This window comes from Falco peregrinus, chromosome 3, assembly GCF_023634155.1.
Source record: "Falco peregrinus isolate bFalPer1 chromosome 3, bFalPer1.pri, whole genome shotgun sequence".
Taxonomy (NCBI): domain Eukaryota; kingdom Metazoa; phylum Chordata; class Aves; order Falconiformes; family Falconidae; genus Falco; species Falco peregrinus.
Window position 1 is genome coordinate 52,096,651 of NC_073723.1, and position 27,945 is coordinate 52,124,595.

The 27,945-nt window shown below is 40.8% G+C and overlaps 1 protein-coding gene across 8 annotated transcripts in view; it reads right to left on the reverse strand.

Moving 5' to 3' along the window:
• DTNA (dystrobrevin alpha) overlaps nucleotides 1–27,945 on the reverse strand; it is a 234,481-nt gene that overhangs the window by 12,158 nt on the left and 194,378 nt on the right. For 4 of the 8 annotated variants that reach the window (XM_055799736.1, XM_055799734.1, XM_055799737.1 and 1 more), the window contains exons 11-19: nucleotides 26,440–26,532; nucleotides 19,315–19,402; nucleotides 16,733–16,830; nucleotides 15,271–15,384; nucleotides 11,907–12,003; nucleotides 6,177–6,336; nucleotides 3,264–3,353; nucleotides 2,585–2,753; nucleotides 1,700–1,832 (exon numbers count right to left, since the gene is read on the reverse strand). In XM_055799736.1, coding sequence (XP_055655711.1) covers nucleotides 1,700–1,832; nucleotides 2,585–2,753; nucleotides 3,264–3,353; nucleotides 6,177–6,336; nucleotides 11,907–12,003; nucleotides 15,271–15,384; nucleotides 16,733–16,830; nucleotides 19,315–19,402; nucleotides 26,440–26,532 — 1,042 coding nt within the window. Of the gene's footprint in view, nucleotides 1–1,699; nucleotides 1,833–2,584; nucleotides 2,754–3,263; nucleotides 3,354–5,978; nucleotides 6,337–11,906; nucleotides 12,004–15,270; nucleotides 15,385–16,732; nucleotides 16,831–19,314; nucleotides 19,403–26,439; nucleotides 26,533–27,158; nucleotides 27,237–27,945 lie in introns of those variants that run through there. The other 4 variants (XM_055799735.1, XM_055799738.1, XM_027792457.2 and 1 more) reach the window with 3 other exon arrangements.

Genomic DNA, 27,945 nt, shown 5'->3' on the forward strand with positions numbered 1-27,945 from the left:
TGCAGTGCACACTCAATTTTGTGCATGTATAAAATCCCATTGTAACTTGTGACATTCACGTAACACTGTTGCCATATATTGCATTTCCATACTGTAATCAAAGTACAGTCAAATTGGTCTGTCGTTCTTTCTGAAGAAAATGCAATTTTTACCAGTAATAATAACATTTATTATTTGATGCTTGACAGCTGTCACCATTGAGGTACTCCTTCTTTATAACTGACAATTATTTTCCATTACATCAGCAGTAGCTGCTCATCCTGTTCAGAAGTGTAAAGGCTCCCATTTTTGCCATTTCCTATTTTGGATAAAAAATTGTGACAAAAACCCCCATGTCACCCACTGTTGCCTTAGTAGATAGTCTGTAACAATTCTGCTCCTGTCATCATGTTGTTAAAGACATGAAATGACTTTTGTCAGGCTACCACAGGCATGTAACAGACCTAGGTAAACAACAACAACAAGATGCTCACATCAACCTCAAAACTACCTGCAACTTTGATACGAGTCAATGAACTTTTACAATGCGAAGTTATCATGGCAACTGGAGAGAAAAGAAGACCAAAACAGCAGCCATTCTTCATTAGCCTGTCATGAGCCTGTCAGTCCCAGATTCTTGTCTCTGAAGCGACTGGCAGTGGACACTACCGAAAAACTACCAGATAAAAAGGCTAGATTTTGTTAGCTCCCAGCAGTCAGCAGTTTAAAGAATTCCTGCTCCAAAGGTGCTTTTGAACCTCATTTCCATGCACCTGATCTCCCGGTACCTGCTTAATCCTTTTTTTTTAGTTCATTTATACTTTTGGTCTCTGTTATGCTCTGTAGTGGTAAGTTCCAAGTTTTAATTGATTGCCATGTGGAAAAATAGTTATTTTTACTTACTTCAGCTCTGCTCCCAAATAACTGAACTGGGTGTACCCTCCTACTGATACTACTACCAACAATACAGGAAGTAATGAATTTTGTATTAGGATGATCCAAGTCAGAATAACTTAAAAACCAGTGCATTACACCAGCTAGAAATGGAGACCATTATGCACAGGACAGAGTATCTACAGAATTCTAGCTCGCTCTGGCAAATTTGCTTTACTTAAGACTCTTAAACTTGCCCTTTGAAAACTTCCTCAGGGGTGTTTAATGACAAATCCCCAGGCTTCTCTATACTAGATGCTTGCTGAATACTTTGTCCTCTGGAATACAATTCATTTCAGACCTTTTCCTCTCCTTTCAGATTCTGACAATGACAATAATACACAGGGTGCACCTGAGCTTCAGTTCACACTGGAGAAACCATTATGAATGGTTTTCACTACTGGAGAAAAAAAATCTAAATATAGCAAGAACTCAAGCTTGATACCACCAGCAGTCCTCTATGGCACAGGGGAATGAGGTCGAAGTGACTTGGTAGGCACTGGCAGAGAACAAGCTCAGAGGCAATTCTGTCCCACTGATGCTCTGGTGAGCTTAAGGACCACTGGTGTGTGCCTCAGGCAGTGTGGTCTTCCTGGACATGCACAAAGGGCAGGTGCACGCCAGCCTGTGCAAGAGAACCACAGCATGTTTTGGAATTTGGCTGCTCTAGTAACTGAGAAGAGATCATGCCTCAGGGCCCAGGACAGGCCAACAAGGGCACTGGGCAGCTATGGTGCATTGTTGTTTCTCACTTATGGAGATATATGGGCAGCTGGTGTCCTCCCACCTGGTATGCCTCATCCTGCAGCTTCTGCTTCAGGTACTCCTCCATTTTCAGCTCGTTCTCCAGCTGGCGGACAGAGTCATTCTCATAATTTTCATCTTCTGCTCTGACATAGGGGTCTGCATCTTCTGTAACCCTAAAAACAATTATAAAAAAATAGCCTCCTGAGATGAATGACATTCAGAGTCAATAAAACTTTATTGTAAGCTATGAGGAGAACGGGATACTTTTAGTCCAAGCACACGCTCCATTAGTTAGTATTTTCCTGGCAGTGGAAAACACGTCTGCTACTTCCCCTCTCCAGTAGTCTTGGTATTGAAGAAGTAGACCAAAGGGCATATTCTGCTGAAGGCATTTTGGGGGTACAGCCCTACAGAAATGAGTAACAAACAGTTCTCAATAATATGCTACAAAGAGGTTTAAACTAAAAATAACTGGAAAGATGCCTGTTGTCCTTCTAGTAAGATTCTGGCTCTAAAATAAATTGGTTTGTTGGTCAATTGAGTTGGTCAATAAAAAGCATTCTGTCTTTTCCATTTAAAAAGTGTTTTTTTCCAGTGGGCTCCAACAGGCCCCTCAATCTGGATAAGCAGTGAGTACAGTCCTACTCGACAGGGCATACTGGGAAGCACAGCTGTCCCACAGCCTCCACACTGCCTGAGTGTACCGGACCGCATGCGAGACAGCTCACTCCTGAGGGCACCCTAAGTTCTGGCCTTTATTGTTTACAGAGCTCACTACCATCCAGCTGTGAAGCTGTCCTCACTCGGATCTAGGCATTTTTTTTGGTAATCAAATAGCTGAGAGGCAGAGAAAATATTACATGCTGCATATTGTTTTCAACAGAAACAGAATGAGATTAAGAAGGCGAATCGAGCAGGTACCCACATGTCACTGCGGATGGAGCCGGTGGCGGCAGCGCTGTGGATGTACCCAGGCTTCCGGGCATGGATCTGCGCGAGGAAAGCCTTCTCGGATGTTGGGGACGGAACAAGGTCATCAAAATGAGTCCGTCCAAATTCAGAATCCACGTTGCTTTCTGTCTCGCTCCCCACTTCTGTGAAGCAAAAGGTGACACATGGTTCCATTTGACTTTCACAAGACTAAGTATACTTGCCTATTTCTCTAAGCCTTCCTCAACCTTTCTGACTTAGAATGCCACCTTCCTCATAGTGAGTAATAGTATATTATTCTACATATACCTGCAGAGCTAATAGTTTTCTTCCTGTGGTGAGGGGCACAATAGTGAAGCTTTTGGTTATCTCAGTTACTAGGTAGGATGTTTTTATGAGGATACCACAGACTGCATTTTATAAGAGGTCTTACACGTTCTCTAGTGACTGAAATTTCTAAAGAGCAAAATCCAGTGCCACACCTCTACGTTTGTGGCTTTCAGAACTGCTGTATTCCTGAAGCCTTGTTTAGGTATTTTTTTTCTAAAAGCATAAAAAGCTTTGAAGATGCGTTACACTGGTTCTTTGTTGGTTTATATTTTCTTACTCCCATTTTTTCAAATACATGTGAAATGTCAGCGTGGTGACTATCCACTCTCACCAGCCTCACTCACCAGAATTCAATTCTTTTACTAAAGAAGACATGGTGTTGGTGATTGAATCTGCTGCCACCAGCAAATCATTTCTCAAGTTTCGTCTTGCACCTGAAGCAAGAGACAGACAAAGCACAGTGTTACTATTCTTTATAAGACATATGTTTTCCTATTGAAAGCAGTTTTAACCCTGTTGAAAGCTGCCATTGTGATAATTCAGGGTATCAAAGTCCTTACGATGGACACGTGCAGAAGAGTTTTCTGCAGAATGGCCTCATTTACTTGTGCTGTATGCAAGAGCAGAAGCCTACCCTCATGCTTCATTTAATCACAATGCCAGATAGGTGGAGATTATTCATTGCCATCAAGCTTGCATTTGTGTGGTGACACCAGCAGACCAAGCCTGGAAGATTAAATCCAGCGTGAACTCATTTACAATGTCTGTGGGGGAGGAGGGAAGAAATGAAGTGTTTTCTCTAAGTTCCCACAGCTCTGCTTAATGACACCATTACTGCCAGGTATTTGCCAGATAATTATGGCAAATGTTGAAGAAACATACTTGAGCTCATCAAGACTGATAGGGATTTTTCTTCTCTGCTCCCTCTCAGCCTCTCCTGTAGCTCAAGGACTTTCCTGTATATTCCACAATTTACTCTCTTTCTCTCTCTCTCTTTAATAAAGGAAGCACTACTGCCTCTCTAAACAGCCCCAGGCTGCTTTTAAACTCTTTCTAATAAAGGATCTAAAAGTGCTTCCCTGCTGAACCTGGCAATATTCCCTTAACCATCAATCATGAAAGATTCTTGTGAGCTGCATGAAATACTCCTTCCCTAGGAGCAGGCTGTGGGTAAATGCATCCTTAACTTCCCCAAATCCCAAACACAGATCCTATTGTAGCTGAATAATCAATATATCCCACAGAATCTCTAATCTTCCAAACTGGATTATTCACAGAAACTGGCAAGATTTTACTGCTGTAGATTCTTTACAAGTGACTGAATGTAAAACAACACATTTTAAAAAGTTCCCCAAATCCTAAAGCGTTTTTTTAAAATATATCTATTAGCAAAGGGTTACTGGAATGTAGTTAACATCTCTCTTACGCACACACACACAATGCTCAGACAGCCACTCCCTCTCTAAAGACTTCTTGATTTTGATTCCCTGAACTATTGCAAACACTATGAAAGAGAAAAAAACCAAACAAGAGAAACCATGCTTTAACCATGGCTTGTCTGCATTACATATATATTGGCAGATCTCTGCTGGCACAGCACAGAATGGAGCCATAAAATCTCAGCCTGCTCCCTCCCTCACAAAGCTGCATGTCAGGATGTGTCAGAATAGCTGGCTTGAAATTCTTCGGGTCTGACCTTCCCACCTAGAGAATATGGTAAATAATGACATAAAGCTAGGTATTTATCAAATGCAACAGTTCTTTAAATGTGATTGCTTACCATTTTATATTACTTTTTATCTTGAACAAAACACATTTATGTACTTAAAAAGCATTTGCCTGAGGCGTCCTTAGTATTATTTATGGATATTTTATTGTGGCCACTACATTATTTCTCTTACTCTTAGCTCTGGAAGAAACAGCCCTATAACAGCATAGGGGTTAGTGGTCCACATTTTTGCCTGCCTTGATTTTCTTCACAGCAGAAAGAAGAAAAATATATCTCGCCTGTTTCTTTTGACACAGAAAATGAGATATCCAGCAACCTGTTACGCTGGGATCAGGAATTATGCCTATGTTCAACACGTGAATGGACTAGCACTTTAGTAAAAAGTTTAGTATAAAGTTTTTGATTGCATTTTCAACCTTGTCTTAAGATACACAGACAGACACAATTCCCATAAAAATCAAGGGGAAGGGTGCATGAGATGGCTGAAATGGGCTCCTGGGAACAAACACACTTCCACTGTAGCCGAGGGACTCCAGAGCTCCACTTACATTTGATTTACACTAGGGAAACAGGGATTTTATTCAAACAGAAGAACTTCAGTGATGTAAATATTTTAGGAGAGAGCAGATCAGAAAAAAAAAGGAATATTTCTTCATTTAGATGACATAGACTAATTACTTTCTTTAGTATTCAACATAATAATTTAATCTGTGGCCTTAGAAATTCAAAATAGTTTAAAATTTATTGTTACTTGACGAAAGAGTGGAAAGAGGAGTGAGAAACATGGTGCAGCCTGTGGCAGTTTTCTGGAGATGCAAAGGAAGGGTTCACCTAGACTTCCAGACTCCATTCCTGACCAGTCTAGCTGGAGCTTTCTCAAAGGCCCAAAGCAAAAAGACAAGGGACAACAGTCACAGGTTGCATCAAGGGATGTTCCTTGTCCACATACAAGGACAAAAAATTTACACAGTGAGCATGGCCAAAGAGCGGAACAGAGGGTGTGGAAAACGTGTGCTAGGACCTATCCAGAACTCAACTGGTTCAGGTCCCGAGCAGTCTGATCTCACTCTGAAGCCCTCTTTCTTGGAGCATGAGGACATGGGGACTTACAAGAGCCCTTTCCACCTGAAGTAATTCTATGATTGTATCATCTATTCCTAGCAAAGTCTTTACTTAAAACCAAACACACTGACAATGCCTTGCTGAAGTCAATAGCAATTCTTCTCCTGGCTAACAGAGCACTGGTAATTGGTCTGACCATTCTGCATCAAAATTCCCTCTTACCACCACAAAATCCATTAACTGGCATCACTGTCCAGTTTCTGCTTACCTGCTCCCTTTGACGGCAAAGGCTGATGGCTGACAAAGTTGATTCTCAATGGCAAAACACAGTTGTTGCAGAGCTGGGGATTTTTTCGTTTTGTTTCATTGCATGCAACTCAGAAGTTCATTTAGTTGTTAACCATGAGAAATAACGATTCTTCAAACAGTCTCTGAGTACCTCAGACCAGCTGTTAATGAGACTTACTTTGTGCAAAGGCTTCCTGCACATCTCCACCCACTCCGGTCAGAGAATCCTGAGGTGCGTGGGTTGGGGTGGAGCAGGCAGAGGCAGACCTGATGGGCATTGGAATCGGTCGACTGATAGTGTGGCTGGGTGAGGAACGTGGGGAGCCTGCCCCTTGGGTCTGAAAAACAATCACAAGGGGTTAAACAGGTCTCCGCATGACTCCTGCCTGCTGTCCTTGCCACCCATCCCTCAGCTTAAAGGCACCATGCTGTTCGTAGATCAGTTGGGTAATGTTAATTTTGCTAAAAGAAATATACTGAAGTCAGTTGTTAGCAGACAGCAACACTTCCGTGTAGAAAAACAGTAAGTAGGAAAATATGAGTCAAAGTCTGACTTCCTTTAAGCATGGGAAAATGTCAGGCAGCTACATTAAAAAAAAAATCCAAGTTAATAAACACCAAAGTACAGTCCTTCTCTCTGCCCTCTTCGCTCTCTCAATCCCCCCGTTCGCATACGTGTGTGATAAAACACAACCCACTCAGGGTGTGAAAAGGGGAAAGATGCTGGCACTGACATGGCTTTCAGCCTGGGCAAGGGACCGAAACAGCCCCTTTCATCAGAGAGCTGCTGTGAGAGCTGAGCACAGCCCTGCCCTCTGCCTCCCTGCAGGAGTTCACAGTACGTGCAACCTCTCAGTCACATAAAGTCTGACATTGACAATAAATAATACAGCTTTCTCCTTTTTATTCGAAGCTAGAGAACTATTTTAAGGCACTATTAAATCATACACTATTAAATTGTTCGCTCTACAGGATATACTCAGGCACTCCCAAAACACTGTGGGGATAGGGCAATATAAATTCCTGCTCTGGGTTCAGCTGCTGGAAGTGAAAACGTTTTAACACTAGACATATAAAATGTCATGCTGTTGGCACCTCACAGTTAGTATCATTTAGCTGAAATTCAAGCAGACTTTACAAAACGGCAATTTTTACAAACGCAGCTGGGTGACTGGTACCAAGAGACACAGTGTCCTTTTCATCCACTGTTTCAAAACCCCTGGGAACATGCATCCACCTAAGGAAAAACAAATGCTAGGGCCCACACCAAGCGGCACATGGCTTTCGACTGAAAACCTGTGTTTCATAGATGCCAAGGATGCAGATGGCTTGAGTGCTGTTAAAGAGGAACTGCAACACATACCCCTGGCTGTTTACAGCAGAAAGCAACCTGAGGGCTGGTGTTTCCCTCACCCTGGCTTTATTTTGAGAATTCAGGAGGATTTCTTAATTCTTCCCGCGGCATTTATTTTGACTTCTGTAGTGGCTGCCACTGCAGCCCTGATAGAGTTTGGCAAATATGTTGTAAAAAAGACAACAGCTGCCCATTGCAGGAGGAATGCAGCGTTGCCCTTGAGAATTTTATAAATTCCTGCCCTGGACCATAAATAATGTATCAGAATACTAAGCTATTTGTTCTTTTCTCCTATCACCCCTTTCTAAGAGACATTATCACCAGAGAGACATCAAGGGCAAATTAGGTTTATGAGGCACATTACTGATAGGAGAACTGAGCATTTAATGCTTATAATTTCTTTAATGATCGGTTTTAGAACATTTAAATGATGGATGAAAGGGAAGTTGAATATATAAAGGCCAGATGCTCTCCTGTTTCTGGAATCGTCTGTACCCACTCCAGCAAAAATGCAGATCTCTAGTCCTCCAGAGGCAGGGCACAGAGCAACCTGGAGATGTTTCAGGGTCCTTGGAGTTTGCACCCCCTGCACATCAGGCAGGGGATCTGGGATCTCCAGCTATCTCCTTTCATGGGGCACATTTTATCCTCTGTGAAAAAAATTTCCAAAAGGGTTTCTGGTTCCCAGCTCCCTCTTTCGCTTGCCCTTTTTGCTCAGCTCCTCTCTGCCTTTGATCTCGGTTCTGGGGAACACCAACAACAGTGGGAACTTTCAGAGAAGATGGGGGAAAAAATGGACAAAATTTGCTTCCTACAGTCAAGTCACATTCAAGGAATAAACTTGAGAATATGCATTTTATTTACTATAAATAACAGATGCCTGCCAGTACTTCTTCACTGGAATTTTCCCACCAGAGAAATGTAAAAGCTGCTGCACACCAGCACTCACCCTTGCGCCTGCTTTGCAGCTATGACCGAGATCTTGTGTTTCTGATAAACAGTACTTTCTTATCTGTAGCTTTCAGTGTTGGAACGAACGGTTTGGGAAGCACAGGGAGATGAAACATTTGGAGTCCCCTGCCCAGTAAAAAACTCTCTCTTTACACTATTTGGGCAGTACCAGACAGAACTGATGAACAGCAAGTTGAAACGGGAGGGTATTAGGGAATGCCTGATATCAGAGAGGTGAAAACTTGAATTCTATTTTATTCATCAAGATCCACCTCAGCCCAGGTTTGTGGGAATGGAGTGCTATTAGGTTAGGGGTTATCAGGAGAAACGTGGTTTTCACAGGCTAGAGACAATGGCCTGAAACCTGCTATGATCATCAGCAGTGACTTTTCAGTAATCTCAGCAAAGACACAGAGCACCGAATTGCTCCCAGACCTCGGTAGCCTCCCAGCTGAGGACCAAGGTGTGCTGAGACAGGAGCTACCACAGCTACGCGGATGGCTTCAGCTTTTATGTCTGATAGCTTGGTTATGTCTGATGATAGCTTGGTTGCAGCTATCAGTGTTCTGGTGCCTTTTAGGAAAACTTCTATGTGTTTTATTTAGTTCATCATGCCCAACCAACCTGCTACGGACTTTAAGTTAACCCTTGCTAGGCAGGAAAAGATTTCCCACTATCAAGTGTCACACATGCTTAGGAGAGAAAGCTTGAAATGAAAACTGGCTTTACAGGCACTTCAAGCGCATTGCGCCCCCTGCTGGAACTGAGCTGGGATGACACACGGGGAAAGCCCATCTCGCCGCCTCAAGTGACACAGACGTGAAGAACTCATTATCCTTTCTCAAGGAAGGGCAGCCGAGAAAGATGAAGTTCATACGCATTAGGTAAATTGCCAGGCTGCTCACTCCAGTTGAATTCCTCCAGAAATTAATTTAATCCTGTTTCTCTCAACAGATCATGAAATGGCATAGTGTAATGGGGATCGTTTAATAGAAATTGTGAGAGTAATTCCTTAGTGTCACCACCTGGTATTCAGTGAGGTTATTACTCTTGGAAGAAAAAAATCGTATCTCCTAACAGCCTGAAAATGTGCTTTGACTTATACTGTCCAGTGAACATTTTATATGATAGGGAAACTCTCGTCACATCAGAAACTTCCTCTTTTGCGAATGGAAGATCTTTTAATACTGCAGAATCAAAAAGGACAGCCCTTACATGGAGGCAATGTTTGGTCAGATTTATTTTTTTGTATGTGACAGACTGATGCTTTACAAAGATTAGGCACAATGTTAGTTTTATGAAAGTGAGGACTACCTACAGACTCCATATGCTCTACCATAGACAGAACACATCAGACTTGTGACCGTACTTCTGCTGATGAAAGCAAGAGGCAGCGTGTTTTGTTGAAATGAGACATTTTTATTGGACTCATAAATCAGACTGCTGTCTGGAAAGTGCTTTTTTTTAGTCTAAGATCTATTTCAATACTAAAAAGCATCAAACCAATTAAATCTTCTAAAATTTACCACTAGTAATACAAACACTTGCCCCTTTTGATCTAGGTTGCAGATGCTGTTCAGAAACTGTGTTATTTTCCTGAAGACTCATAGGACTGTTAGCATTAGTGCCAACTTTAAAAGATGTGCACACAATGCCCTGACTTCTTCTGGATAAAGTGGGATTTCAAACTCATTGCTCTGGTCTAATTTAAACGTTTCTCTTAGTTCCAGAATTCTCATTACATTTTCAAAATGTTATCTATAGTAGAAGTGTTCTTAAATGCATATTCTAGGTTGGTTTCACTACATTTGGGTGGTGATTTCCATATCTTAGGTGTTTTTATTTAGAGGACTGAAAAAAAGATCGAGACTCCTTCTAGCCATGACTTGCTTTCTAGAGGGCTAAGATGTTTTAATTGTGAAAATTACTCCAAGATACTTGAAAATAATGTGTGAAAGAATTGCAAAATATTAATTTTGGTCAAAAGAACATGCACACATTTCAAGCAAAGGAAGTAAATCACAGGAACACAAACACATTTAGGAATTAGTGAGGCCTACAATAAGGAGGTAACTTACTACCTGTTTCAATTCTTCTTCCTAAAGAAAAAGAGGATCAGCACATGAGATTAGCTAGGATGTAAGTGAAGAACAGAAAATAAAGCCAAATTTGGAGTGCAGGGTTAAAGGTACTGTTGAGATAGTTGAAGGTATGTGACCAGGTTACAGTCCCACCTCTGCACGCTTTGAAACACCAGAATAGTGCAAAGTGTGCAGAAAGCTACTACCATTTCCTACCCCAAATTCTCTTTGTCCAGGCAGTGCAATAGCAGGCTGACCTGACTGCTAGTTGTAGCACTGCAACATTTTATAGGTAGAGAGAAAAGTACCCTGTCTACTTCCAGCTCCCCAAAATCTGTTGGCTACTTGGTGGGCTCTGCTGCTCAGGTGCCACCAGTTCCAGCACTGTAGCTGCAGAAGGCTGTGCCTGAGGAGATGCAAATGACATAAGGGGTCAAACTCATCCTTTGATGCAAATACATGTTGCTAAATGTATTTCATTGAAATTCTTTCTGCTCTTATCAGAGCCATATTCAACCTAAGCTGCTCTAAATTTCAATGCACTCATTTTATCTGGCATGGCCAACAATAAAACGGACTTTTACGTTATTCAGAGCACTTTCTTCCAATGTGAATTTCTGACATCATCTGTCCTGAGGCACAACAGGTAAAATAGGGCTGGACTTTGCAAAAAAAACCCCACAATTTCCATCTTACCCTAGTCTGTCTTAAAAATGCACATGCTTTCTGATACCTTCATTTTTAACTGAGATCCTTTCTTGAGGCATTTCATCTGTTTAACAAGGGTTTGCTTCTGTTTTTATGAAAATGACCAAGTGTTGGTGGGGAGGCATCTCTGAGATCAGAGAGTTAGATCTGCTTGTCAAATGGCATGTCTGACAGAACTAACAACTGAATGGGCAAAGTTAAAGGAACTAGCAAAAGTAATTCTATACTTTCAGCTGGAGTAGGTAATAGTGTATGGTGCTGAGTTGCTTTTCTCGGTTATTAGTTAACTCATTTTATGTGTTGCTTTGTTTCTTTTCTTACTCTTTTTTATTATTATTATTTGATGTCCTCAACAGAGGAAACCCTAAAACCACCTGAAACTGGACCACAAAATATTTTGTGTTTGGACATTGTCAGATGGCTGATCCAGAGATTGCTACCCTGAAAACCAGAGATGCTGCTGAATCCTTCTACAAAAGAACAAAAACAGGACTGTAACGCATCACGCTGCGGTATTATTTAAAGGATTGTATTAATTCTTCGATAGTTTAGAGCTTGTCTCTGATGTTCCATCTACTTAGCAGTAGATTACACTGATGATGCAGTGTTACTACAGGAACAACATCATCTGAGCATCATCTGAAACCCCTGAACTGAAAGACCAAGGCAAAAAATAAAAAGGGAAGGAAAGCAAGCCAGATTTTATGGGTGGAAATAGTCAAGTTCTGCAGAATTCTGTGGTCATATCTCCTCCCTCTACTCTCTTGTTTCACTCTGCCTGTTCTCCTTGGTAGTATCAGGTGGAGCTCCTTACCTTCAGCAGTTTCATGAGGCCTTCTAACTGAACCATAAGCTCCCGCCGGCTTTCCTGGAGAGCTGACATCCTCTGTTCCAGCTCATCCTTCCGCTGTCTGAGAAACAAGCAGATCCGATCAGAGCTGACCCCTCACACCGTCAGGAGCTTTTAGCTGCATTGTTTCCCCAGCCCAGCTATGAGGTATATGCCTATAGACCGCAGGAAAGCAAACACACTGCATGAATTCAGTATAGTGCTTAGAAATGGCGCTAGATGAAAGCTAGGGAGTTCCCTCAACCTGAGAATATTCATGGGACTGAATACAGTGATTAGGAAAAAGACAGACACTAACACACACTGTTCTCGAAAGAACAAAAGAGGTTCAAACAAATTTGTGTTATATTCCTTTGTGGGGATACCTGGTAATCTTTGTCTTCAGATCTCTCTAGTCAATAAGCTCACTAGCTGTCAGGAGAAATTAAAGCCATGCCCTGCAGGCCAGGAAATTACAGCAGGGGCACTAAACACAGCGAGATGTGACAGAAACTAAGAGAGTTCAGAAATTCAGCCAGAAAAACACAGCAATCTGCTTTTGTTTCTATTTTTTTCTGAAAGCGAGAGTAAGACCATCACGTAGTGGAGATATAACTGCTTGAAAATAGCTCTTGGAACTCGGAGTCCAGTGCTGGTCCTGTGACAGTGTGGAGACCGAGCCACTCCAAGTGTGACAGCCAGCTTGTGCCCACATAAATGGGAACAGCTTTGCTTCTGCACAGCTCCACTGCACGGGGTGGGGGTTCAGCACTTGCACATGTTCGATCACTAAATTGTGTAAGAAGTCCCTGCATAAACACAAAATAAAATTGTTGCCTCCTGGAAGCTATGATGCAATTAACAACATTACTGCTGAAAAATATACATATTAGGTATGTTTTATTCACTACTGTGTTGCAGATAACATAAAACCACTATGTTGTTAGCCTTGTACTACCTACAACATATGACAATTTCCTCCTAAATGGAAAAGCGTCAGAGCCAACAAGACTAAGTACATTTCCTGATTTAGGGAAATATGAAACCCTGATTTTGAGCCTTTTCTGTAAGAGAGCGGTTACCAATATAAGCAACACTGACTTCTACAGGATTTCTCATGTGTGCTCGCTCTCACCTGTGTAATGGGATCATACAGTAACGCTGCCAGGTTGTATTTACTCTTCTGGAGGATTAATCTGTTCTCTGCTAAAAACTGCCTGTGCTGGCTTTTCTTTTCCAGGCATGTAATGGTTGGAAATGCTATGAACTGTACAAAGCAAAGGCAATTGAGTTTAAGAAACTGCTTATAAAAATAAGATACACTATCCATGTAATTCAAAGTGGCAGGTCCTAGCACAGACCTCTGCTGGATTTTAGATTCTTTCTGCGGGGAGAGAGATCTAAGCAGCATGCAATGTACAGACGGCTCCTCTGACTTTTTTCTCCTGCTGTACTCCAGAGCAAGTTCCTGGAAGTAATGGGCTCTCCAGCCTGTCTCCAAGACAGCACTGGAAAGGAATGCTGTGTTCAGAACCACATTTCAGCAAGTCTGCAACACTACAGCAGCTAGTAAAAGATGCTGGGACAAGTAGCCACAACATTTACAGATTCCAGCACTTTTTAATATTATATGAACTAATTTGCCCTAATCGATTCAAGCCCCCAAAATCTGTGGGGTAACAGATGTAAATCAGTGCTGCTGCTCCGAGTCCTGCTGTTTTACACATTACAAGAACGGCCTTGTGACATCTTAAGTATCTAGGAAGTGTTGAAATTCCAAAGTAAATCAAAGCCAATCTTTTGCCTTTCAAATGGTGAACATTTTAGAAGGTATGCAAAGCAGTACAGACCCACAGTTTAAAAGTTATTTTCTGACTCTGACAGAATCTGAATTAAATCAGAAAAGGTATCGTAATTGAGGAACTCAGCATCACTGCCCTAGGGACATCCCATGTCAGGAAATTCAAAAAAGGATATTATGCTTTTAATATGTGTAGCAGAACCAGAAAGAGGGAAAAATTAAGTAGTCAGTTCGCTAACACTGTCCAATATGATTTTTTTTTTAAGGATAATGAATTTTATTTGTCAACTACTTAGAAAGCTGATCTCCTAAACCTGCTTAGAACAGACTTCAGGCTTGATGCACAGGAGTTACATTACTGGTGTATTTTATGTAGAGTACACATTTTCATCACAGTTTCATATGTCTCACAGAATGTTACTAGCCTGTAGGTATCTAGAAGTAATTACACACTAAAGTCACTCATAGAAATGAAGAAGCTAATTTGTCTTCAGATTGGAAAGCAAATGTAATTATTTGTGAAACAGAAAAATATTTTAGTGTGGAAAACTCAATAATAAAACTATACAGTATTTGTAAAGAACAAATTTAGCACAATTTCTTACAGTAACTTCCTTTGGTTATGAATCAGACCACTAAAATGTTACTTGTGTGAGAAGCAGCTAAGTGGCCAAAAACATTCTTTAGTCTCCTCATAAGAGAATGGCTCTATGGGGGTGGGGAAAAAATCTAGCATTGATTAACTAGAAAGAAAGTGTTTACACTCTATTCTCTATTCATGTGAAGTGTTTTAAACAGTTCTTATTGGATTCTCTGTCTGGCTCTCATAAAACCAAACAGGAACTTCAGGACTTGCAGGGAGCCTAAGGATCTGGGCCAATGACAATTGTACCTCTTCAATGTGAGATACATGGCAATTAGTAAATCCACGTAGAGCATCCTAATTAACATGTGGACACATCCATGTTGATGTTTTTAGCTGGGTGGGATAATTGAGAAATGATCCTCTAAATCTTCAGCTACTTCTGACTTTCCACGTGACAAGGAGGTTCATTCCACAGCCTGGTTTCGCAGGGTGAACTGAGCTCTCCTTGGAGTTCAACACATGGGGGAAATTCCCAAAAATTAATGTCTAAATTTGGCTGCATTTTCATGTGGCTCTGTATTTACTTTAGCAAAAATGAGAAGTCTTTGTAGAAGCATTTGTTCTGACAGAACTTTTTTCCCCATATAATTAATGGCATTTGGACAGGGCTGTAGAGACCTATTCCAAATGACCTAAAGGCTTAACTCTGCAAACACTAATGCAAATGCTTAATTTAATGTAGATGAGTAATATGTGAGGTTCCTCATGCACGCTGTTTAAAGCATAGGCTTAATTACTTCTAGGACTACAGCCTGCACCGAAAATGGAGAAAAAATACACATTGTGTTCTTTACTTAAAAAAGCCCCCCAAACTGTAAGCCAGGCTGACCTCTTATTTCTTCTCTCGCTGAGAATGACTGGCTGGGCTGTCATGGCTGGAGGTTTTATCACTGCGGACTTACCTCAGGAGCCGGAGCTCTGCAAGGAGAGTGGGATTTTGTTGTGCCTTCTCTGGCGTGGGCTGAGATGCTTGCTCATGTTCAAGTCGCAGCCTCTGGATCTCCTGTAGGATTTCCCTTGGGGAGGAGAATAAGCAGAAGACTGTAAGTCAATAATTTTCCACACAACCAGCTCACTGGATCTTGCAAGAGGAGAAAAAGTATGATTGTATGTAGCTCTTCATCAACGTAGATATAATTGGCTCGAGCCAACAAAAGAAGCCCTCAGCAACGGGAGAGGGCTCTGGGTATTTTTTAAATACACTTTTAAGATTTCATCATAAAGGGAAATATTTCTTCATGACCCCTCAAAATCAGAGGTAGATATGAAATAGCTCTATGCTTACTTAAATTGCTCCCTTCTAATTCTTTCCCATGAACATTTCAAGCACTGCATGAACTTCACAAAACTGAAAATAACCTATCTGGCCCTTCCTGAGTATCAGAGAAAATGTTTAGCACTTCAAAAATACTTCTAGTGTAAGCAGAGATGTGAAAGCGGTCAACAATTCACGAAGAAGGACTTTCAATAGGACTTGTTACGACTGGCTTGCCAGACCTGGAGCGGTCTCGAAAGGCTAATACAAAGCTTCGCAGCAGAAGGTTGAAACCTTTGTGAATTGAATCTCTTCTTTGCAATGTGCTGGATAGCAGACGGTCAGGAGGCAGGCCTCAAACTATGAAAGACAAATCGAGGCTGGAGCTGGTGGCTCATCACATGGTGACAGAAGGCAGTGCCGAGTTTGGAATAGGAAACCATCTGGTCTGGTCTGGCCTCTGTTTTACAGTCCGGCAGTAAAAGCAGACTTCCGCTGCCATACATTTCATGGCATCAGGCAGTCTGATACCCAGGGCCAGAGTCTCTGCTGCTGACAAATGGGCATCACTCCTTTTTGGGGCTGGCAAGCCCATTTCTCCTTGACACTCTCGGTCACATCCGTACCTGGAGTCTCATTTGATCAGCAGCCTAACTTGCTGCTAATCTTTCTGCAAACCTTTCCCAGGCAGAAGTAGTTCTGGTGAGCTTTAATCACTTTTTTAATAAATAAAAGCAGGGGAGCATAACATTGCCAGTGTGACTGATCCTTTTATTATTTCATGTTACAGTGCTACAGAGGATCCAACTGAAAGTTAATCTGGTTTTGAAAGAGAACAGGCTTTTTTTTTTTAACTCTTAACAAACAGTAAAGTATCAATGATTATATCATGTCATTGAACAGTACACTCATTAAAAGAGAGTGGCTATGGATTTCAAAGCCTTTGTCATACTCTGTGGACCTTTCTGTGCCGTGTGCTTTTTGTAGGGGGAGGTGTATGTGCATGTATAATGAGCACATTGCACAGAAGTAGGTGGTAAAAAATGTTAAGAAACAAACGTACATAATATATGGGACTGAACAAAACCAGGTACTTTGTGGATGCTTACCGGTTTTTATTTTCCAGCTCTGCAATCAGCTGCCTTTGTTGCTTGTTTGCATCAATGGTGAAAGAGATATCTGATGCCCCTCTCTGCTGACCCTGCTGCTGTTGTACAAAAGAGAAGGCTGCATTGAAGGAGGATTAGCCAGCATGCACCCATGAGCTCAACACAGATATGTACTGTGAAATCTGCTTACAGAAAATGAGTACGAGGCTTGACTACACTGAAAAAAGAGCATACATGTTGAGTTCAAACTGGTATGGCTCCATTGCTAGTAAAAGCAGGGTATGTGCTACAGTAAATAAGACTCAGTGTTTGCAATCCTGTCATTCATTGCTTCTTCAAGGAGCTTCCTCTGAACCAAACGCAAAAGGCAACAGCACTGCTGCAGGCAGTTGCTGTAATATGGCTCTTAATTTTGATACCAAAAAGAGGAATACACTGAAGCAAAAATCAGCAATGCCAAAAAGAAGGGGAAGTGTTTCCAGTGCAGTGATGCTTTGATGCTTCATTCTCTTGAAAGTACGGTTTACTTCCAGTTTGAAAGCTGTACTCAGTTTTCAGTCTGGCTGTGTGGCCCATTTGGCCAAATTTTCCTATACACTCTGATGATACTTCAGAAAACCTCTTTCCCCACTCCTTCAGGTGCAACAGAACCTTTTTTCCCCAATAAAATGAGGTGGGGATTAAACTATTTCTTATTAAACTAGGCAGTGCTCGCAACAGCTTCGTTGGACTATGCTCTTTTTTCATATTCATCAGCAATAACCAAGTATTTTTTCCTTGTACACACTCCTGTATTTCAGTACTGTACTGATGACAACACAGAACAAGACATTTAAAGGTTCACAGCAAAGACACCCATGTAGTTCTAACTCCAACCTGAAAGAATCACATTAAAAAATACTCTGCTGAGTTACTGCTGTGATCTGAGTGTTTCTCACTGTAAAAGCCCTGTGAAGAGTAACTCTGGAGCCTCATTTTAGCTGATGCCAGGCACCTCTTCCTCCAGAGGCTGGACCCTCAAAAAGGCTGAAGATACATCTCAGTGCCAACCTTCGTCAGCACTGTCTATGGGGAAAGGACAGCACCTTACACCTGCAATCATTCACTATTTCTTCTGCTACGGCTACCTTTTCCCATTTAACACTCCAACCATGGCGAAGCAGAGCAGTGTGTAAAGAAGAACTGATACACGCTGGTGGATGTCATGACTGATACAGGGGAAACGAGGGATCTTTATCCTGAATGCCCAGTATTATTAATACATTTTGTTCCTTAAAAAACAGAATGACCATGAGCAAAGCTCTGAAAATTTCCACTGCACTTCTAATGTGGTGCCACTTGTGCGGCCCGAAAGATTTCTGTATACAGAAACCTTCCCTTTTCCATCTCTTTTGTTCAAATAGCACAGGTGGATGACAACGAGAAAGTATTTCCCTTCAAACCACCTCTATTTAAAAGCTACTTAAATATTGTTTCCTAAGTTTTCCCCCATATCACAGACACGTTATATACAACTGATTTCTACCCGTTTCTACCCAGAGACATTATTAATGGGAAAACTTGTTCCCATAAAGAATTACCATCCTTCAGAAACAGGACCATCACCTACAGGTTGCCTGAAATTTGAAACAGTGTCACACTTCTGGAAGGGATTGATTTGGGCTGGGCTGGCAGACCAGGAACACCCCTCTTTGCCCCTGCAGCTGCAGGTAGGGCGAAATCCTCCGGGACAGATGGCTGCACGGGGGTAGCAGGTTCATCTTCACTGCCTTTGCTCGGGAGGAACGTGACTCAATGTTTTTATATGAAGACTGGTGCCTGATTTCACCCTTTCAATTGACCCCGCAGCGTAAATCTCAGTGTGAAAATATGTTTCCAGGCACTCTGGACTGCCTGCTTTTCACTTAACCATCATTTATGGTTCTATCAAATGTGCTGAGATGGAAAAAAGACGTAACTAGGCTGACCTTATTTGTGCCATTTAAGATTTTATATACTTTGATTAGGTTCCTGTTTCACTCTCTCTTGCTCCTGAATGTAGTTAGTGAGGTTTTAGCCTGTCATCACCTTCTGTCTTGGGATACACAGAACAGAATAATCATTGCTCTGAAATGAAAATGGGAGCCAGGGCTAATGCAGGGGGTCATTACAGTCATCCTGCTGAAGACCATTTTTTTAAAATCCTCAGCACTTAGGGCCCTAGTGGCCGTCATATTTGAACTAAAGAGTAAAATGGATTCACCACCCCATTTTCCCACTGCAGTAAATCATTAACCTTTAACCAAAGCTGGTCCAGACAGTATTTTTTAGTCTTTCCCAGGTTCAAGATGTCAGATTCCCTTTGCTGTAATTGTTTAAATACCCTTGCATTAGTATATAGATTATATGCATTAGTATGTGGATTCTTTGGTTTAAATGGACTGCTTAAAACTGTTTTTGCTAAAGCGTAACAGCATCTGATGAAAAGGATAGGGAAAAATAATCCATTAATCATTAAGACTGTCAGATGTAATTTCCCTGATCTTGCCAAGCCCCTGGAACATGACAGAAGGAAAGTACCTTCCTTTAATTAAAACACTTACTGATGAAGAAGTTTCTGCTGCCAGCCTTGCTGCATACCTGGCGATCAGCTTATGTTCTTCATCCAGGCGACTTGCACTGTCAAGCACGCTGCTCAGGGTTGGAGGGGAAGGAGGGCAGACATGTTAATACACGGTAAAAATGACCATTGCTCTGTCACATTGTCAACTCACACACCCTTGTTACAGAATTTAGAAGCAAAATGTTGACAAATCAACAATGGCAAATGTTAATTGAGCAAAGGAGCAAAGTGACAGGGTAATTTCCCTGGAATGATCAGCTCTAGGGGCCAGGCAGCACCTTCCCTTAGGGGGAAACAGCAGTGGTCTGCAACCCCTGGCCAAGGCTGTGCAAGATGCAACTTGCAGGCTACTCTATCCAAACAGGGGTGGTTAAGACCACCAGTCAGCATTTGTTTTTACTTCTCAGCCTTGTCATATCACCTAGAAGAGTGATTACTTTTTGGACAATGGATTGGTGGGAAGCTCAGTGTTTGCTCAGAAAAATTTCAGAAGCTTTGTCAGACTTGCAACAGAAAACAGTACTTAGGACAGTTTTGCAGGGCACTTACCAAGGCCTCACGGACCACAGTCTGGAACCACTGATCTGGGAATTTACAGCTGGACTTTCTCTTTTATTCTTGGTTTCTTGGTATTTGGGAGTAAGATTTCCGAGAATCGCATAATGGTGATGAGAAAGCATAAGAACTAAACAGCAAATATGCTGAATTCCTTTAAAATATTGCAACTTATTATTATATATCACCACTGATTCCAGACTTGGTCTCACTTTAACTTGGAGTCAACGCCTGCTGCCAGGGTGCAGGAGTCTACCAGTGACAACTATGAAGAGCTTTGGTCACATGTGCAGGATCTCCATAAAAATCACTCAAAAAGCATAAGAACTAGAGTAAACTCCTTTAAAATACTGCACCTTATTACTTCCCCCTCACCCCCACTCCCAGACTATCAAAGGCAAATATTTCTCTTGGGTTAATCCCTTGCCAGCTGTCCTTATTTTAAATGGAGGCTATTACTTAGATGACCAGGAAAAGGGCAATATAGTAAGAACCTTTACTATTTCTAAGCATTTAGAAGTTTGCAGAGAACCATCAAAACTAACAAACTGTCAAAAAATGAAATCTGAAGAGGACTTAGCTGACCCTGGATAATCCTGGGATTTGGAAACCTACACTGTGTAAGTTTTAGTACATATACAAGGAAAAATGAAGCTCCTAAGAGGTGAGAAGACTGTTTTGCTGTGTGGAATACAAGACAGCCTGCAAACCATCCCAGACAGAGGTAAGTCTGACCTCTTTTTTTATGCCTTGGCAACTGTCTGTGTGATGTTTTGGCAGAAGGGAGACAGGCAAACACTGCCCTACCGATGGGCTCTTCAGGGCATGCAACTGGTTGCTGGTGAATGAGCTTCACGTTTCAAAAGAATGTGCAAACAAGGGTTATTTTGTGGGCATCATATTCTGATTTTTGTTAGAAATTATATCTTGAACTTGAAAAGCCTTCCAGATGAAAATGGCCCTTGTGCAATAAGTTCTGCTTTTGAAGAATTGGCATCTTTAAAAGGAAAAGGAAGTATTTCTCCAAAATTTCTCCGTGCGTTCATACCCCCAGGTTCCTCAGGGAGCTACAATGTGCATCATTTGGTTGGCTTGATTAAGTCCACTGGGATTTTAAAGTTATGTTTGAACGTTGAGTAGTGGTTGATATCCATTAAACTAAAGCTGGGAGTCATGTGGATTTGTTATGGCTTGCTGAAGTAAAGGAAAAGAGACAAACATCATCTTTTTCTCATTCTGACAATAACCTGAGAGACCACAAACATGAAGTTTAGAAAACCAGTAAAGCTATGAAAAGTCAGACCCAGAGAGGTTCTGTGTAAGCTAAGTTTATGCTGCAGACTGCACACAAGACTTCGGGTGGCAGATGAGCACTGACTGTTTGGTGTTGGTGATGTTTAATTTATTTTTTTACATATATAGCTTAACTCTATGCTTACTCAGATTCTTGTGGGATAACTGATTTACTTTCTCAAAAGACCCAAGCTAAAGGTTATTTTTCTAAATTTACACAGTTCTGCTTCTTACATACTCATGCTTACTGTCCTGATATGTCACCCAGAGAAAGAAAGAGCAAGCAACTCTTGCAGACACATGAAATTATGCAAACCAGGTAATAAGGGTTACTTTCATGACAGTATAATTAATTTTTAATTTTTCCATAAGGACTAAACCATCATGTCCTAACAGATGGCTGTGAAAACAGAAGGCATTCAGCATCAATTCTCCTCTTTACAGCAGTGTGCAACCATATTATCCACCCTGGAAAAATAATGGATTATGGTTTCACTTGTTGGCATAACACAATCTGCAACGCAGTTCTGAAATGTGAATTAACCCCTGAGACAATGGCTTTAATGAATGAACCAAGCCACTGCAGCTTTTTGATTCTTACTTGCTATTTAATGTCTTTGATATATATTTGTGTGTAGGTGGATGTCATAAAATAACAGGTAGCAGCACGTCAAATTTGGTCTATGAATGCCACAAATGACTAGCCACAAAGCTGTGTAAATTAAATTTCAATGGATGAGATAAATTTAGTTCTGAAATGTACCTGTTCTATGTGATCATTAAGCACAGAGGTATGCACAGCAGCATTAACCTTGACTGCCAAGACTTTTATGTCTCAGAGTTCTGATTTGCCGTAATTCACTTTTGTTTTACTTCAGCAACTTCATGGACAATGATACAGTGAAATACATACAAGCTTTAAAATATTATGAATATGTGTGCAAAATCTGAGACCCTCAAGAGAATGATTCGGGCAACCTTTTGAAAGAAAATGAACATTTTGCATACAAAGATCCTGCTGCTGATCCTTCTTTTCTAAAATAGTCAAATGACATTTTTAACACTGCTTCTCCATTAGTGATCGTTTCTTTAAAGATTTTAATTTTTAGCAATAATTGGTCAGCAGAATTACCTTAATTAATATGTACAGTGAATATCTAGTATTATCACCTGTGCAACAGGATTTCTTTTTCAGGCTTCAGTTGATCTGTGTAATATTCTATGGTCTAAGGAAGATTAATAAAAAAAGGATCTCAAAACTGCAGGCAAAGGATGAAAAATATGATAGCCTGGGAACAAAGGAGTGACACTGGAGGATCTTTGCTACTTCTCAAGCTTTAGATGTGTCAAATCAGCCTGTTTTGCAGTAGGTACCCTGCAATGGGTGATATGGATGTCCCCTGGTGGTCTTAATGTTACCACTGCTTAGAAAAGTCTCAGAAATGTCAGTCCTTAGTGAAATTTTAGCAACAGGTATCAGTGTGGTCTTCATGACATACTCTTTATTCTCCAAACATTCACTTAATAAATAATTTACTATCAAAAATGCTTACAAATTAAAGGGTATGTTTCTAAACCTCAGGACTGTAAGAACAAATGCCCTAACAGCAACTCACCAAATGTATTCTGAGGATTGTTTACCCGTGACCCTTTCAAAACTGGCTTGGTTTTAAGGCACTTTAAACTGAGACACATCACCTGAGCTCTCTGCTACTGTTAACTTGCCATTTACTTTAGAATCACCAAGATTTTACCATCAAAATGTTAACACTCAGGTATGGGGGTATAATCATAAAAAATGACTCTGTTCAAGGGAGCCAAGTATCTACACATTTCCTCTGTAATCAGTAGGTCTCTGTTTTTCCTCTTTCAAGGCAAAAATAGTCCAGCCTTCCTAGCTGGAGTTAAGCTGTTGAGCACACCCCCTTAATAAACATTTTTAAAAATACCATAGAATAGCACGGCACTTTTATAGTACAGAAATATGACTCACCACAGTACTACACAGTATAACATAAAAAAATTGGAAAATAACTTTCTGTGGAACAAAAATAACCTCCTACATATAAAATATTTCATCTTATTTTCTTCTGCACCTGAAAAGAAAAAGACTGAAATACGTGGAATTAATCTTCAAAACCAGGTAAAGTCTCTAACTTATACGAATAAAAAGGAGAACTATTTGCAGTTAAAAGTCCTTTTTTTCGAATCAGACACTAAAAATGAACTAAATTGAATATCAACTGTTGGTTTTACATGCTAAAACATTCTTTATGTTTAAACTAACCAAAACATCTGGCTAAGGGATACTTTTTCTACCCATACAGTTACTATAAATAACGAATTCAGTCTTTCTTTTGTTTCGTAATTTGCCCTGGAGTACTGAATTCTCAAAAATCCTCAAGTAGGTTATTAGCCTGCGGGGGATGGAAAGAAAAACTTGTACTTCTAGTTGTGGTATCAAATAACTGCAGATGAAAACCAAAGATAAGCAGTGAAAATTAACCAAATTAATTACATTACCCCACCGTCCCCACCCTAAATACTAGCTACACTTAAACCAGGAAAAAGGTATACTGGGCTATACTGGATTTATCATTAGCTACTATAAATTGGCCTGACTCAATACCTAAAAAAACCCTCCCTTGTTTTGAAAAGCTACTATATACCTCTGAAAATACTTTTATGCATTATGCTCACAAAGTGTTTCTGCAGATTTTTCTCGCAGATGAAGGTCCAGCTACCATCAACCCTCTTCTCATCTTTGGCTGCCAGTAGCACTTGTAATAGGTGATGGCACATATGGGTATGTACACATGGTATTTTGCAGGCAGATACAACAGCTAGCCTCTCCTAAATCAGAAGCTACCTGATTATGGTTAATTACATAGAATCATTTAGGTTGCAGAAGACCTTTAAGATCATTAAGTCCAACCGATAACCCAGGACTGCCAAGTCCACCACTAAACATGTCTCTAAGCACTGCATCTACACACCCTTTACTCAGGTTACCAAATCTTGTTAAGCTGCAGGGTGAAATAACTTGAAGTCAGCACCATCTTAATACAGCTGTGTGGGTTTTGAGCAGACAATATCCAGCCACTTTGGGGAACAGGCAGAAGGAGTTCACCTTTGCCAGAAGATGCTAACCCAGCCTATATGAGATGCAGCAGCTGAGCATCCTGCAGAGACCTCACCTACCTCTCCTGGAAACTGGCTTCACACAGGAGCTGCGGGATGGCAACACTTCATTTGTACTGTCTTTATCAAAACATAACCATTCTCTTCTCTACTAGCAGCCTCATTGCAACAAAGCAGAAACTGGCAATGCAGCATGGTTTTGTGTGTGACTAAGACTGCTGTCCCTCTTGGTTATGTTTCTGTCAAAATCTAATGGGTATCTTGTATAAAAAACTGAGGTTGTTTCTTTTGCAGTGATTTAATGTCAGTAATCAGATGTTATGTAATATGCTTTGCATAAGTTACTCAACAATTAAGATCATTATCAGTCACTCTCCATCCCTCAAAAACATTAAATTTGAAGGTTGTTATGGCACATAATTGTTATGTGCTTATTTGGATGTGAATATACTATGACTTGGTAAGGTTGGCTCAAAAAAACATATTCAACCTTGAAAGAACAGGTCGAATTTATTGGATAAAATTTAGAGGATGAAGATGGTAAAGATGAGATTAGGCACTCACAAGGGGATCTAGCTGGTGGTCCTCGCTGAAGCTAAACGAACCACAGACATGGCATCCAAAATGCCATGCCTGGCAAACCAGCCTAGCAACAAAATTATTCTAAACCATATCCGTTATTTGCTTGCCTTTTGAACAACTGTACCAAATAAGTCACTTGTGGTAGGCAAGGCCACATCTCCTTCTCCCTGTCAAGCCAGACTAAGTGGTAGAGCATGCTCCTGTCCTTAGCCATGGACACAGCCATTACACACAGGCCCCCAACAGCTTGTCTTCACAGCCACAGCATAGATACCTGCTCTCTGGAAATGCTTCTCCAGGAATGAAATTCCCCTTCACAATGTTTTTATTTTGAAGAAATGGTTTTAATTTTCCTCACTAAAAACTGATTTGCCTTTTTTCCCCCCACTGGCACTTTCCAGTGGGCTATAGAGTAGAGAAGTAGATCCAGAACAATGAAGGCAGACTTTTTTTTTTTCACTGGGCATGGCAAATTAGTCCCATTTTCAACCGGAGCTAAACACAGAAGTGAATTTTGTAAGACTGCAGAGAATCATTGCGTTCACTCTCCCAAATGAAGTTGCTTGTTGCCTTCTACATGTAAGGGTAAATGAAGTTTCTCCCAGTCTGGGAAATACTCTGCAATGGCAGTACAAGCAACCGAAGGGTTCATTACGAGCAAAAGAAACCTCATGAGTGTAGTTTTGTTAGAAACACTGTAGAGTTTTCTGTTTAGCACCATACTTTCTAGGGCTGTATACTACAGTGCTCACCGCCTTGCTGGTACAGGGCTGTAGATTCTTGAGTTTTGTTGCACATGGGGAGGGAAGACAGCGTTTCCCCTCCCCAGGGTGGCCCACTGCAATGCCACCATCCACGAGTGCTGCGTCAGGAGGGGGTTTAGTAGACAAAGTTCCACATTCGCTCAAGCAGAAACAATGAACTATGCTCCAGACAGCCGTTTTAAAAACCTGTCGTTCTTCACGTTGAATAAGATAAAGGCAAATTTACATACAAGATTCAAACAATGCAGAAATCAGGCAGATTTCAGAACAACGCCTGACATGTAAAAATTGAAATGAATTTTCTTCACTAGCGTAACAAGCAAATTCCTATTATAATTATTTATGTACTATTACCATTTCTTACTTTCCCGATAAGGTGAAGCTACGAATTATGTAGCACCTCAAAAATTATTACCTTGAAAACGTGGACTTCTAAGTCACCATTGTATGAAGATTTCCGTACCACCACCAAGCCCTGCCCTGACTAGAGCACGGTATCCCAAATCAATTTGCATAGCCATTCTCAAGCAAGCACTTACTTGCAATACCTTGCTATTTACCATCACTGCTTATTCACCTTCTCTGAAAATAACAGCAATTGCCACAATCCACCAACTTCGGGAGGACATACCCCATACTGATGCACGTTCTCTTTAGCTTACTGCTCATTAAGAGCTACTTCAGCTTGTAGCCAGGAGGAAACAGTGACAGCACGTGACCAACCACCGTCCCTTTCCTGGGTTCCCCAAAGGTGCCAAACCTGCACTAACCGTGCGGGGTTGCTCTGCAGCATGTTGACATACAACCCGATGAGTACATGTTCATCGGCCAGCCTGTCTGCAACATCGAGGCTGTACTGTAACCTGGAACAGGGTCAGGGGAGAGAGGGTGCAGGCCGGACAGACAGAGGGACATAAACAGAGAAAGCAGGAGCAAGTGAGAGCGTGAAATGGGAATTTAGGAACGAACACTAAGTGCTCTTAGAAAAAAAACAATCACCAAGTGCAGAAATTATTTTGTTACTACTGTGATTTATATGTTAAATATTTCATGGTTTAGGATGTAGAATCCCACTTGATTACAGAGGCAGCCTCAGAAATCAGTGAGATGCCAGATTGGGCCAGGGACTGGAGCTGCACTGTACCATTTACTTCAAAATACAACAGATTGTGAGGTCGGCAGTATTTGCTTTAATATACTACATATTGCATATATACACTAAATATACATATGTTATACACACGATTAACATACTAAAATCACAAGTTGGATTTGTTTGGAAGTGTCTGATCAAGACCTCACACATCCAGGTATACATAAATACATTTAAACATGCCCTACTTAGCTCACTGGGTTAATTGGTTATCACAATTTTCTCAGGAAAGATATATGTTTACAGAATACATTAAAAAGGGGAGGAATAGAGGAAAAGGTTTTAGTTTAGCTGTGTTAGTGCAAGCTACGAACATACTCTCTCTCTTTAACTTACCCTTTGCCTTTCAAGAAAGCTGGAGCAGCCCTAGCCAGCAGTTTGCTCTGCTCTACTTCAGTATTCTTGGAAGGAGAGCTAGTTAATAAGACAGGAAAACTAAGAAGTGATGTCTGAAATTCATTACAGAACAGAGTTTGGAGAAACTCATTCAACCACGCTGGACTGAATAAAAATAACAACAGAAGCTTTAAAAAAATTTTTGAAAAATTCAGTAAATGCAAAGTAAACTAGAGTTTTCCCTCCTGTTCTCCAAAAGCAAACTATAAAGACTTCACTACAGAAAAGACAGACAAAATGTGCTTCTCTCACAAATGGAGAGCTGAAAGCTTGTGTAGTTTCAAGGTGGAGTCTGCGATAAACATCATCCTAAATGCAGCTTTCAAGCAGGGAAAGCTTCACCATAACAGCTGAATTGCTTTTCTCCACATTTGCCATAAGATGGTTTCAATAATCTGTGGAAATGTGCTTATTTAGATCCAGTGATGGGATACACCAGTTCAATTTTCAGAAGTACTGTTCTGTTGATTAAAAAAAAAATATAGTTCATCAAACCCACTTTTTTTCTTCCTAATTACAGTATTTAATGGATGGCACTAACTGCACCTTTCCCAATGCTAAAATATCAATGTTAATAAGGTAACTGGCTAAAAATGCAGACTGAAATGTTAGGTTTTCTTTCATGCTGCAGTATTTTTTGTTTGTAAAACAACAAAGCAAAATGAAAATATACTTTTAACTTCTTCTTTTTAAAATTATTCACCTTTAATTTTTGGTTTGGCTACTG